This window comes from Columba livia, chromosome 18 (assembly GCF_036013475.1).
Source record: "Columba livia isolate bColLiv1 breed racing homer chromosome 18, bColLiv1.pat.W.v2, whole genome shotgun sequence".
In the NCBI taxonomy this organism is placed as follows: Eukaryota; Metazoa; Chordata; class Aves; order Columbiformes; family Columbidae; genus Columba; species Columba livia.
The window spans coordinates 9,610,466-9,624,374 of record NC_088619.1 but is presented as its reverse complement, the minus strand read 5'-3'; the positions used below and the strand labels follow the sequence as shown (position 1 = coordinate 9,624,374).

The 13,909-nt window shown below is 44.6% G+C and overlaps 1 protein-coding gene across 10 annotated transcripts in view; it reads right to left on the bottom strand.

The window, feature by feature from the left end:
- Positions 1-1,125: 1,125 nt before the first annotated feature.
- UNK (unk zinc finger) overlaps positions 1,126-13,909 on the bottom strand; it is a 45,418-nt gene continuing 32,634 nt past the window's right edge. For 3 of the 10 annotated variants that reach the window (XM_065034093.1, XM_065034102.1, XM_065034094.1), the window contains 7 exons: positions 13,625-13,693; positions 12,774-12,948; positions 11,560-11,661; positions 9,660-9,848; positions 6,599-6,780; positions 5,792-6,049; positions 1,126-5,395 (listed from right to left, as the gene is read on the bottom strand). In XM_065034093.1, coding sequence (XP_064890165.1) covers positions 5,240-5,395; positions 5,792-6,049; positions 6,599-6,780; positions 9,660-9,848; positions 11,560-11,661; positions 12,774-12,948; positions 13,625-13,693 — 1,131 coding nt within the window. In that variant the 3' untranslated portion in view covers positions 1,126-5,239. The remainder of the gene's footprint in view (positions 5,396-5,791; positions 6,050-6,598; positions 6,781-9,659; positions 9,849-11,559; positions 11,662-12,773; positions 12,949-13,624; positions 13,694-13,909) is intronic. The other 7 variants (XM_065034103.1, XM_065034096.1, XM_065034099.1 and 4 more) reach the window with 3 other exon arrangements.

Genomic DNA, 13,909 nt, shown 5'->3' with positions numbered 1-13,909 from the left:
GGTTTTGAGGCTCTTTGTGCTGTATTATCCAAGGTGCTTTAGCTTAATTCTTTGCTAAGCTCCAGCAGTTTTCTGTGTCTTTTCACACCCCAAAAGGAATCATCACCTTTATATAGAAAGATTAATAAAATTTAAACAATCAGAGCACAAGTAACCCCAGAGACCTGGAGGAGAACAGCCCTGACCATTAAAAAAATGAGTCTTGAACATCTAAAGCCCAGCAAATGCCAGATAGAGGAAGAAGAAACCCCCATCATCCTCATGCTGGTGAAGAACTGTAACACAGGTAGGCTGCTGCAACACCAGAGCAAAGGGGGCAGGCACTCCGGTGTACTGATTTTATTAATCTGTAATGCAAATTGGGCAATTTGGATTATTGTTGTGATTGGGCTAAAGGGCAAGTGGTTGATGCAGCTTTGAAGGGTCAATTAGATCAAAAATAAACGGTATTCCTGGGATCCATATGTAAGGTATGTTCCTTTGGGTGCCAATGCATGAAACAAAGTATGTAACCATTTAAATGTCCATATTTAAGCGTCCATATTCCTGCAGTTGCCCAGCCTGGCTCCTGCAGGAGACACTTGGACTTAAATCCTTGTCCAGAACAAGAATCTGGGTGCTAAAATTGCTCTTTACTCTGTGATTTTGCCATTGCCAAAGGAGTCTCAGCCCCCACATACCCACACTGCAAGGACTCTCCCTCGTCCCTTGCACCTCAGTCACAAAGGTGAAGGGCAACGCCTCCAAAAATGGGGCTTGAGCCAGAAAGAGCTCAGGAAATTATTCTTGGTCGTGTGAAAGGCAAAACTGGCCACGGAGATTAGTTTGATCTTGTTATTTTGATGGCTTCACTGCACAGACTTCTCCCCACCTCCCCCAGCCCCAGAGCAGGGCAGGAGCTGCACATACACCCGGGCACGCACGAGCGCACACACACGCATACACTACTTTATTTTATATATATTTGTTTTCTTAGCAAAAAAATAAAAATTTATTGTCCTCTAAAAAAAAAAAAAGAAAAAAAGAAAAGAAATCCATCCTGCCCTTGGAAACTGTGACACAGATTGAGTTCTTTCCAGCCCCACATGCAAATCCACTCTGCCAAGAAAAAGAGTCTAAACCAGGTTTTCCGACAGCCAAAACATATTTACAGAGTACGAGAGAACGACAGCTGAAATCACAGTTCTATACATGGAATCAACAACACGGTTTACACACCACCGATCACCATTCTGCCAACTTCTACACGGACTAGGGGCGCCTCTGCCCGGTGCCCTTCCTCCTGGGAGCACGGGGACGGGACTGGGCAGGAACTGCCACCAGAAATACTGCAGTGTGTTATTATTACTCTTTTAAAAACGTATACTGTATTTACTTTGTTTTAACATTGGAAGCTACGGAGTGGGGAAGCCCCAGAAATCCCTCCGGCGCAGTCACTAGTTTGCAGGAATACTCCACCTTTAAAATACTAGGTTTTTACATCAGTTAACATCTATTTTGCTGTTGGCCATCACTCCAGGGATTATTGTAATTCTGGAGGAAAACACTGGTAATATTTTTCCTTCTCAGATGGGGGAAAAGGAGAAAGAGAGAAGGTTCAGAGGCTGGTGGAACAGCAGTGAATCACTGAGTCCGTTCAGGGTTACGGGCGTCCCCACAGCGTGAGGACTCTCTGCCTTGTCTCAGCTGCGCAAGCCTTGCGAGTGGCTCAGGTTCAGCTTCGGAGATGTATGGAAAGTGTAAAATCCTTCAACAGGGGATCAGGTGCAGTAATTTCCCCTTCATGGGGGGAACTGCTATAGGAAAATATTGTGCTCTAAGCTCCGAGACTCCCCCCGGCTGCTCTTGCGCCACAGCTGACATGTGGCTACGTCATCTAAGGCCAGAGATGAGCTAAAATTGGTCCTGTTAGGTCAAAGCGATGCCAAAATTCTTCAATTCCTAGCTATCGTCTACAGCTCTAGCCTTGCTTTTTGGGACCTGTCTACCCAGGATAGTGTTGCCTTCAGCCATCTGCTTCTATATTGTTCTTCCATAATAATGTAAAAGTTTATCGACCTTTAAGATACTGAGGTTTCACAACACAATTGGGACTCCCCTCCCCCAGGTTCTTAGCTCAGGAGCATCCAACCTGCACAATTAGTCACTGAGGTCAACGCTTCCAAAGCTCCCAGAAAATACAGGGAGGAAAATGTCATTATCCAAGGAGTCCATGTGAAGAGGCAGGACCCAGGCATGTTTGGGGCTGCTCAGCCAGGAGCCTCGTGCACCAAAACTTCATTTGGAAGAGTGCCTTGGCCCAAAAAAAATCAACATAAGCCCCCTTAGCTCTGATGTGTTACCAGATGTCCTGGAAAAGGGGGTTCCTGCTTCAGAAGGAAGCGTGACAGTACAGGACAGGGGTTGTACATAGTAGCACCAGGTTTATTCCAACAAGACTTTTTTTACATGATACAGAAGCTGACTCTTAAGCCTTGAACGCAGTGCTGTGATTATGGTTCGTCCTTCCACTGCTGGAGCGGGTCAGAAATGCTGCCCCTTCCCCCTGCTCTCACCTCACTCACTTAGGAAACTGTCACATAAGTGACTCCCCCAAAATATTCACAAAATAGTCCAAGATGAAGTTCTCTTTTTCATCTGATGCTTAAGAAAATAATTCACATTTGAGATATTTCTCTTTTTTTCTTTTTTAATAAAGCAGCAAAAACTTCATAGAAACCTAAATAAACAAGTGTTTCTTAAAGAACCAGAGGAAAGAGAGAAACAGGCTATGTGCTTGTGCAAAAAGAGTGACGAGATACATGGGGGTGGGGGAAAGGGAAGGGGATGCGACATCCCAGGGCTAGTGCTCATTCCTTCAGGCTGTTCTGCCATGAGTGCAGCGTGGCAATGGAAAGTCTAAATATAAGGGCCACAAATGGGGGAAGTTTTCAATTCTTTGGTCCTTCAGTATAAGTTTTAAAACAGAGAAATTGTTTTACTCAAAAGGGAAAAACATGCTTTCTCCGGCCTGGAATTTTCCTTGTACCCCCCTATCTAAGCTGCGTGTCCCCACAGAAATGGGGGGGAATATTTCTTCTCCCTACACTCACCAGCCCAGCACCACAGGGGACTGGAAGTCCCAGTGAGACCAACGGAGCCACCACCAGGGGCCAAGTTCCAGCTGAAGAGATGGGACAAAGCAAAAAAACGCCCCCGTAGGTATTAGGTGAAGTCACCCAGCTGGGTTCTGCAAAAAGAGCGTTGGCCAAAGGCAGCACCACCCTCACCAGTCCCCCAGGAAGGCTGGAGAGCAGAAAAACCACCACGCTAATAAAAAGTGTTACAAACCAACAGCCAGAAACAGGCTGATCAGCTCTGCTTCTTATAAATATTAAAGACCTGATTTAAGAGTTTATTTCCTATGATTTAAGTTAGTTACAAAAACTTTGTAGTAAATTTTTCTCTTAATCGGGCTTTTCTCCTCGTCCCCCTCCTTTTTTTTTTTAATTTTTAATTATTTTTCCTAAAAAAAGAAATGTTCACACATTTTAATAAAAGGTCTCTCCTTAAGATCAGACCAAGGCAGATGTGCTGCCCCATGGCACAGACATTCAAAGGCTATAACCAAACAACATAGCCACAAAAATCACTCAACAGTGTCTCTCCATGAAAAAAAAAAATTAAAAAAAAACCTGATGCTAGTTACAATAAAATACACATGGAAAAAAAAAAAAGCATTTTTACCAAAAAACCCAAAAACAAGTTAATGGGAAAAACATTAAAAAAGAACTACACAGAGCTGCACTTAAGAGATCATCTGGGAATGCATATTAACCCCTTCCATGTAAAGGAAAGGTGGAATTATGGAAGCAAACCTAATTATGTTTTTGCATTAAATATGAAGCTTTCTGAGAGGCTCCAGTAAAAATTCAGTTTCCTACACCAGTGGGCTGCTGGAGGTTCCAGTGCTTTTCCAGGCCAGGGAGGGGCGGCACAGGCAGCGACCCTGTGCAAAACAAAACATGTTTAGTCAACTGAGTGGCCTTTTTGTTGAGATCCCAGCAGGTTACTGCAATCCACCTGATGTAAAAATCCAACGGTATAGAAAGTCACAGGAAAGCTCAGCTACTGGTAGGGTCTAAGCTGGTGGCATTTCTTTGTCACACTGGACTTTCTCTGTCACCACAGACATACATGAGCACGAAGCATGAGGGCTTCTGGACGCAGCAGCCCATAACCCATCCTTGAGGTGCTGACACAAGAAACATCAACTCTGTTCAAAAAACGTGTCCTGACTACCTGGAATTGTTTCATGTGTTTCAGCAGTGACTATAAAACATGTCCCTGTGGCTAAAAGAAATAATCTGGTCTGAAACAGTAAAAAGTCTCTAGACAGAGGGGTGCCTGGAGACAACTAACCTATGCATCCATATTCCTTTCATAAAGGGCTTTAGCTGACACAAGGGCGATACTTTGAAAGCTGCTCAGACCTGGAACATGTCAGCTATATGAGCAATGAACACTGCTCACTCAATTTTGGAGCCTGGCTTGCTCAAGGTCCAATACTTTTTTCTCCCACCCCCTTTTCTTCTTTTCATACAAATATACAAAGAGTGTAAAAAAAAATTTAAAAAGCGAACTTTGCTGATTAAACGACACACAAAGTTCCTGCACATTCAGAGATCGGCAACATGAGGCTCGCCAGGCAGGCGCCCAGCAGAGCTTCCATCAGGGAGGACGGCTTTAACCAAGCTGGGTCAGTGAAAGAGCAGGGAGACCAAAGACGTGAACAGTCATTTCAATCCACCTCGATCCTCCCTGTGATCTCATGAGACTCTTCCCCTGGAAAGCACATGGAAGCCCCTCTTGCCCACTCTAAATCCTTCTGGAAATAGTCAAAAATTTGTTATCACCTAAATAGAAAAGAGGAGAAACACAGACTCTTTGCAAATGGCCCTTTGATCTGTATTAAAAACAGCTCTCAAAGTTCCTCAAGAGTTAGAATTAGTGGGGCACGGGTGAGGGGCAGTTTAGATACGGGATGTAAAATATTAAAAAGTGCTCTGCAACTAATTTTTGTTTTATGCGTGTATGTGCGTGTGTGTGCATATATATACATACACAAACATGCACATACACACACATATATACATATATATACACATACATATATATATGTACACATACATATATATGTACGCATGTATAAAGTTAAAAAGTCCTATACGATATGATTAGAACAAGCGTCCTTGGAAGGTCACGACTGGAGAGAATGGGGCCTGTTTGGATGGCAGATGGGGCACTCGCCCTCCTCGGCGCACGTTTCACACAGCACTGCGTGTTGGCACGGTAACACCACCCGGTTCTCCTCCTGACACTTAAGGCATTTCACTGACTGCATCTGAAATACCGCCTGCAAGAGAGGGGAACAGGGGAACACATAAGCAAAGTCACAAAGCAAAAGAGATCCCATCCTGTGCTGTGCACTTTGGGGAGCAGGAAGGAGGCAGCAGGGGAAGGACTTGGAGCTGTCTGCCCATTCGCCTTCTGAAGCAAAAGCAAAGCAGCACAGCATGATATCTTTTACAACCTTTTGGATCAACAGAGCAGCTTTGATTGACTTAAACTCTGTGCTTTAGGCACAAAGAAAGGGCAGGTATTTTCCTGTAAGCTGGCTAAAACGCACTTTGGCTACATCCACATGGAATTATTTTGATGGGCTGCTGATGTCTGGCTGCATTAAAGGGAAAAAAGCTGCAATCTGTAGGAGCAGAGAGCAAGGCCCTGCCCTACAAATCCCTGCACTCACCTTATCGACTTTCTCCAGGTTTGCCCGCAGCTGTTTCTGAAGGGTGTAAAGTGAAGAGAGAGAGAGAGTCTCCAGGTCAGAGAAGGAGCGCAGAAACTGAGGGTCCTGGCCTGCGTGGATCCTTTCCAGCTCCTCCTGCAGTTTCTTCACTTGCAGCTCCAAGGCTTCCCTCTGCTCCCGGGCCAGTTCGCATTCCATGTTAGCTGTGTTGGCGCGATCATTTGCTTCCTCTGCCTCCTTTTTCCAAGCATCACAAGCCTGCAGGTTCCAACAAAGAAGGTAAAAGAAGCAGTCTGAAAACTCAGTCACCCTCCAATAGAATATCCCAGCCAAAACTATCTGTTTTCATTCACTCCTCACCAGGAGCATGTTCTGTCTCATCTGCTCTGTTCCCAAATGCTGGAATATCCTTGGAGCTTTGCTTCAATGTGCTGCTCATTCCAGATACCCCACCTTGTTGGGCTGTGGTTCTATACAACTGGCTCACACCGTTACAGGGGTAAACTTTGCATATCAGCAAATTGTCATAGGTCTAAATCAACTGGCAGGTCTAAGTGACAACCAAGCACTTCAGTGCATCTGTTATGACACCTGGCCTTGCGCTTCCACCATCTGAATGCATCAGGCACAGTGATTCAGTCTCCTTTTCCAAGGGAGAAGGAGGAATAAGAATGCTTAAGAGAATTCGTTTGTAAAACCTACAGCTCTTCCCATTGCCTCAAGGTCCAGAAAGCTCCTGTTGAAAGGCTGACACCCTCCTACTCCTTTGCACTCCCTAATCCATCTTCCCCAGAGCTGCCCAAGTACCTGTTTGGCTTGTTTCCAAGACTCTTCCCACTGCTTTATTGTGCTGTTGGCTTCATCCAGTTCCTGTCGTAGCCGTGCCAGCTCCGCAGCACCTGGACCTGACAGAAATGCAGGTGAGGTACTGGGCGAAAAACTCCCCGAAGCAAAGTGTTCCCATATGCTGCTGTTCATCCCATTTAAACCTGTTTCACAGGGAAATAGAGAGGGTTATGTCACAGGTGCTGGCAACTTCTCCATTTCCTCCCTAACCCTGTGAAATCCAGGATACAAAAACACGTACATAGGAAAGAGAAATCACCTTAGGAATTACTTTCATCCCCAGGAATCCATCACAGTGGGATTTATACGGGATATTTCACATCATTAGGCCTCATCTTTAACGATACGGGGAGGACCCAAGAAACTGAGTGGAGGCAACTTTTGAACCAGGCTTTTCTAGAAGCATCGGTTATAGAGCAGAGCTGACTACCAGCTTGAATCCCTCTTCTCATATGAGACCCCCTGAACCTCTCTGTGCAGCAGAGCCATCTGCGGTGGTGAACAGATGGGTTCAACCAGCCAGCCCAGGTGGTGCGTCCTCTCACATTACACCCTAACAAAACTGCTGCTTTTGTCTCCTCAGCTTGGTGCTTAGAAAAGGAGTCTCACTTCCCAAACAGTGAGACTAAAATGCACCAATGTCCTTACTGTTTGCATATACAAGAAACAGCACTAACTGTAAAACTCTGTTTATAAACAAGTGGAGGCAATAGTATATACATCAGCTTAATCCGCTGCAGAGTTTCAGCATAAAGCTAATGACTGGCATCAGAGAAGACTAACTAACCACTTTCCTATTTTAACTTGTTCAAATCATTTCTCTTTTCAGGAAGAAATTCAAAGCTTAGGAGACAAAGCAGTACAAAACCAGCTGTAAACAAAGCTAGTTACTTTTCACAGGCTCCAAGGTTTATAGTCTTCTAATAACAGAAGTTTCTTTACTTAAAATAAGGATCTAGACTTTGCACGCAGGAGAGAACTAGCAGGAGAACACATAGTGAGACAGAGCTACTGAGTGATGTGGACTCCTACACACACACAGACTTGCACCAGTTTCATGCAGGAGTTATTTTCATTTAGTGGTGCTCACCACTAGGTGTGGACATTCCTAAATCTACCTGCATTTGATGGTTATGATCTTATAGCAGCCGAAGTGACTGTATCTGCAAGCAAGCCCTGGAGCCAACGGCCTCTCACTGAGGGCTGCCCCAGCACCACTCACTTCCCATTTAGCACCAGACAAGGCACAAACAGTTATAAAAATACAGATGAAAAATAGTAACTTGTCACTAAGGGCTTAGGTGCCCTAACAAGCCATGTAACAGAGCAGCAAGGGATCTTTGCTGGCTCAAGCCACTTACCATAGATCCATTTCAGCTGCTCTGAAGTGTGCTCAGTTGAAAGCAGAAGTTTTATCAGAATCCAAACTCGCATTTTGCTTTTAAAACTCCATTTTCTTGAATGGGAATCTAGCACTAAGCAGGATGAGGGCAAGCCACAAATTCTGCCATAATGCTGAGCAAGCTTATCCTGTTGTTTCTTTTTCCTCCCCCTTTCCACCTGCTGTTCCCATTTCACATTTGAAGTAGGAAGCCCCTTTGGTCAGGAATGCCTTCTCTGCACATTTTGCATCTAGCACAGTGGGAACTAGCCCAGGACTAGCTCAACTGCAATACAAATAAGTAATAACTACACACACTACACAGTAACTTATGTGCATTCAGCAAGCCACATGGAACAGAGAGATTACAGATTCTCAACTGCTGGGTTCCTATTTAAATATCTTATCAAAACCTCAGCAAAAATGGTTTTGTTCTATTACATGAAGATATCTTCCTCTTAAAAACTTATTATTTAAATGCATTTGTGAGTTTCCTCCATTTCTTTGGCTTTTTGTGTAACTACATAGTCAAGATAAATAAAACTGCTTAAGTTGTTTCTTCTGAAATGAAAAGCAGGCCTTCGCAGCAAGATTTCCTTTTCTTACTGCAACTGGGATAAACAGACAGCCTCAACACTAATTAATAGCAGAGATGTCCTCTGATGTCTCTTTTCTTATTACAGTAATTGTAAAAACTGTTAAAGCCAAACAAATAGCAATTGCAAGGCTTGGAAGCATGGTTTTGGCCTATGCAAACAAGGGATGCAGTTACATAGAGAAGTGCATGCAGAAATAGATTACAAAAGCATGTAATCATTTTATTAGGTTAAGCTGAATATTAAAGACAAAAGAGTATCTCAAATTTGAGGAAGCATTTATGTCTAGCAGCAATAGAGAGAACTAATTTTTACTCTCGCTAACAGAAATCAGCAGAGCCGGTGTCACTGTAGCTTTGAGCCCAAATAGTTTTATTTCTCAAGGTAACCCTGTGTCTTGATAACAAAATAGATTTCACCCCTCAGTTCCCAGTTCTGCCCAATACAGCTGAAGCTCCAAGGCAATTTCTCTTCCCTTCACAGTCCCTCAGACAGGAAACAGATCCTCAAGAGGAAAAAAAAAAACAAGAGGAGCAAAGGGGACAATGTTGGAACGCTGGAACTTCTTGCAAAGTCAATCATGCAGAACTGCGCGCAGAATGCCAAACAGGAGAAAAAAGTACAATGACCCAGCCTGCTCTAGAGCTCCCAGAAGCCAACCTGACCTACAAGCAGTCCCAAGGGCAAGCTGCAATCCCCACCTTCACACTAAGCAAAGCTGAGGACCCAACTCTTGAGTCTCAGCACAACATTGTTGGCAGGAAAAGGTAGAGCTCTTTTCCCTGAAAGAAATCATCAGGGCAATTCACTTAGCCTATCTGTTTCTTTTTTTCAGTCTAGATATGTGGAAAGCAGAGAGAATTGCTCCATTGTTCATAAGGTATTAGCTGATTTTTGATAAGGCAGCTTCTAGTACTGTTGCTGTTCTCTTGGGAAGAAGAGATACAAATGACAGCAGTGAAATAATACATTAAAATTAAAACTAACTTAAAATACTTACATGGCACAGACAGGCATGTACATGGGACACACACTGTGCATTTACCTAATGATCCATGAGAAGCTGATGTCCCCAGGAACGTGTTTTCTGATTGGCTTAAGTGTCCCTGGGGCTGATGGAGGAAATGCGATGAGAGGCTGACCGGTGGAGAAGGAGAGGCAGAGTGAAAGGAGGCAGAGCTTCCAAGGGACCCGGGGATATTTACAGGAGCAGAACTTTGCAGCAAACTCCCACCTGGACAAAGAACACACAGAGAGGATGGCTACGTATGACCATGAAGTATGGGCCAGAGCACAGTGCAGGAGTTCAGAGCAGAAGGCGTGAGCTTCCCTCTCTCCTCCCTAAGCCCCTCGAGATCCCCTCCACTCTCAGCATGTTTCATTCCCCTCTCAGCCTTTGCAAGGAGCATTGAAGCTGCTGTCCCATGAGCCATGTAGGTTAAGACCCTTCAGAGTTCAATGGGCTACTCTTTCATTGGCCAAAGGAGCAAAAGGTTTTCTGAGCAGAGTTCAGTCCCTATCAGCCTAGAGAAGATGAATTTGGTATCTGGCAAAATGCTTTGTAATGAAAAATTCACTCTGCCTTTACTACTTCCAAACAACATGTAGCGAGAAGACTACCACATTGGGCTAGATCAGAACCTTAACCACTAAAAAAATCAGTGACTATCTTTAGTTACTTTAGACACACTTGAGTGCGCAGATCTATCAGTAATAAAAACCCTGAATAAACAAAAGCCCAACCTGCAAAGACACCACACCTTCCTTATACAAGAGGTCATTCTGCCTGCCACACACACATTGCAGATCTCAGCCCTGCTCCCCACTCTTCCCATCTTTCTTACAAGGCCAACAGGTAACACCCAGACCTGACAGGTACAGAGGGAGCAGCAGTGGGGAGGATGGCTAAGCCCCTGCAGATGGGCAGCGGCAGCAGCAGGGCTATCAGCAGACACGCACGGTCAACTCTCAGACCAGGCTCTTCTCTTTGGCAGTGAAGTGGAAGTGACATTCCTTAGGGTTCCTTCCACAGGTCCCTTCCTGCCTCAACACAGCTCCATAGAATCACAGAATGTCCTGAGTTGGAAGGGACCCAAAAGATCATTGAGTCCAACTCCTGCCTCTGCACAGGACAACCTCAAAATTCACACCATGTGTCTGAGCGTGTTGTCCAAATGCTGCTTAAGCACTGTCAGGTTTGGGGCTGTGACACCTCCCTGGGGAGCCTGTTCCAGTGTCCAGTGCCCTCTGGGTGAAGAACCTTTTCCAAATGTCCAACCTGAACCTCCCCAGCACATCTTCCTGCTCCAGGCAATGTAGTTCCCTTGGAAACCTTTAGACCACCAAAGTCAGGTCTCATACAAAATCTGTCTTACACAGCAAGGGCAGTCAGAAACTACAACCATTCCCAAAAAGCTGAGACATTTCATTTTCCCCTGGACATCCATTAGAGACAGGTAGAAGAGGCCTTAGCCTACCTCCACTTATTAAAATGAGACAGACATTACAGGAATCAAATCAGCAGACCATGATGACACTCTGTGACAGATGGATACCATTACCAGGTCAGTGAGTTTCCTGTTACTGCTAGGGGGAGTTTTCTACTTAAGATGTAAATCATTATACTTCGGTGTGTTTTTAAAGGTATCAGATGCCTTCTAGAGTCTACTTACACCCTTGAAAAAAAAAATCAAGCAAGTCCCATTCAGCCTCAAGAAACATCCCCAAGACACCTGGGCCCAATGGCAAGAACTCAGCTCTGCTAGTCAATAAGGGCAAGATTTCACTTCAAAGATGCTCAGCAGTTGCCAGAGTTTGTTATAATTGCTGTTTTAACCAGTGTTATTTTGGGACTGATTCTAGAGCTTTGTTGGGCTGGCTCCACTGAGGTGACTGGGCAACACTGCTTGGCAGAAGATAAAGAAAGCTCTGTTGCTTTCATGTACCTATCATGATGCCACTCGTGTGGGGCACTGTGCTGCTGTCAAATGTCTTCTCCAGGGCAGCCACTCCGAATTCATTCAGGTCCAGGTCATCCAAGGCAGACTCTGCCAGACACAGAGGTACCAATTATGTTATAAAGGACCAACAACTTCAAGAGATAGGATGGCCCAAAGAGCCTACATGCAGGGGAGCCTTCGCTCGCTATCTGTCAGTCTACACAGCCCTACTCTCCACCCTGTGCAAGCTGTTCTTAAACGGTTTGGCAAAAGTGTCATGGGCAGCTTTTCAGTTCAGGGTTTTTTTTCCTGATCTGATTTCTTCTTGTCTCAAAGTATTCCCAAATGTTATAAAAAAAAATTGATGAAATCACAGCAGTTCCCATAAGTCTTCCCCAAACTACTCTTTCAAGTCTGTCCATAATATGCAATAACACTGACTTACAACATGTCTGGGTCTGGCTTGTGCTTTGTCCTTACTTTGCTGAAGAGCCACTCAAAAGAAATACCAGCAGAAGGAATCACTTGAAAAACATCTCTGAGGTTCAAAGATAGGGTAAAATAAAGCTTATGAATGCCTGCAAACATTTTATGTATTTGAATATGCCTCATCACTAATCATGATCGATGTAATTCCATCCCACACATGCCCACTCATTTCTATTATTATTAGTGAAATCACCTCAGAAACATTAGATAAGGGGAAGAAAAAACAGGTGACCAAAAAACCTGTATGTATTTAAGAGGAGGGATTCCACTCTCTGGCCTTTCCTGTTCTCCTTTTCTTACAGTCTCTGGCCTACAGTCTATGAAGGGCAATCCTTACAATCTACCTGGTGGCAGCCCTCACTATAAAAGTATCATTTACAATGTAAGGGGTTGTAACTGTGGAAAATGCTCCTGTGATTTCCTGCCTACTCCGAGATCTCTTTGTCACTCTGACAGACCTAAAACTAAGGTCCTTTGCACCATCTGACACGAGTAAGTGGCTCAGAGGCCTTCTGTTGGCCCTGGGGGTAAATTTCGTCTGTAATGACCTGTAGATGTATCACAGTCACGGAAAAAGCTTACAGCCTCAGCAATCTGCCAACACTGACAGAAGCAACAAAAAAATATGGAGTTTTCTGCAACACTCATGCTATTCCAATTCTCATACCTGGCGATCCATGTCTGAGGAAGCCTTATTAGCATAAGTAAAAAAGGAAAAATGGCAAAGTTACCTATGACAGACTCAACAGTGTCACTGGTTGGGTAGAAAGGAAGGGCATTGGCATTCATGCCTGGTATGCTGCTGGTGCCGGCAGGGCTTGGTGGGGTTGCAGCCAGACTGGAGGTGATACTAGAGGAGATGCTGGATGTCAGTGGGCTCCCCACTGGGAGAATTCCCAGTATGTCCTGAAACAAGAGTTTTAGAAGGGAAAGAGGTAGGAAGTGAAACATCCTTATAGAATAATCCCTTCAGAAACATGCAGGAATAAGCCAAAGATCAGCAGCAAACCTGTTCCCCCCTGCTTCCAACCTGACAGATGGCTAGTGCTACTACCAGGCTGGGGGAGAGATTAACAGCTTTTCTTTAATTTCTGCAGACTGTTCTCCATTCCCCCCGCCCCTCCCCAGTATTACAAACATCCTTCAGGCTGCCCCAGAATTAACTCCTGTGACCCACAGATTGCATGCAATCATAGGAACAGGTCACACAATCAATCACTCAGACTTAGCTCAGCACACGACTTAGAACCTGATATTAAATTCTCTTTGTCAAATCCTTGAACTTAGATGACTTCAGAGATCCATTCCAGCTCAATTTTCTGTAATTTAGAGACTACTTCCAGCATGGTCCAGGCTTACAAATCCATCCTGAATTCACACAGGTCTAGCCATTCACAAATAACCCCTCCAGCAAATCATCCCATCTTCATAAAGTAATCCCTCAAGCTGAGCATCCCTCATGGTGTCTGGACTGTCATTTACTCCCTGCAGAGTTGTCTGGATCCACAGAGATTTCTCGTGTCCTTGTCTGTGGTGGCGCAAGCACTGAACGGGGTTCAGAGCCCTGCTAGCACTACCGTACCTGTTTGGGCTGTAACAAAGGTTGCTCCTGGCTCCTGTGTTCCAGTGAGTGGGACTTCATTTTTGCTTGCTGCAGTAAGGAAACAGAACAAAAGATAAGCAGAGGGATTAGCAGCAAAATTAAAAATGGCTGACTGTTGCTAGCTTTGGAGAGGCCATGGGTAACACAGTCCCCTCCTCTCGTCCAGCCTGCTCTGAGCACTAGAGAATTCAGAGCGTGGGAAAGCATAGCAGACAGAAAACATCCCAAGTAATTTGATTTCTATAGATCAGGACATCACCCCTA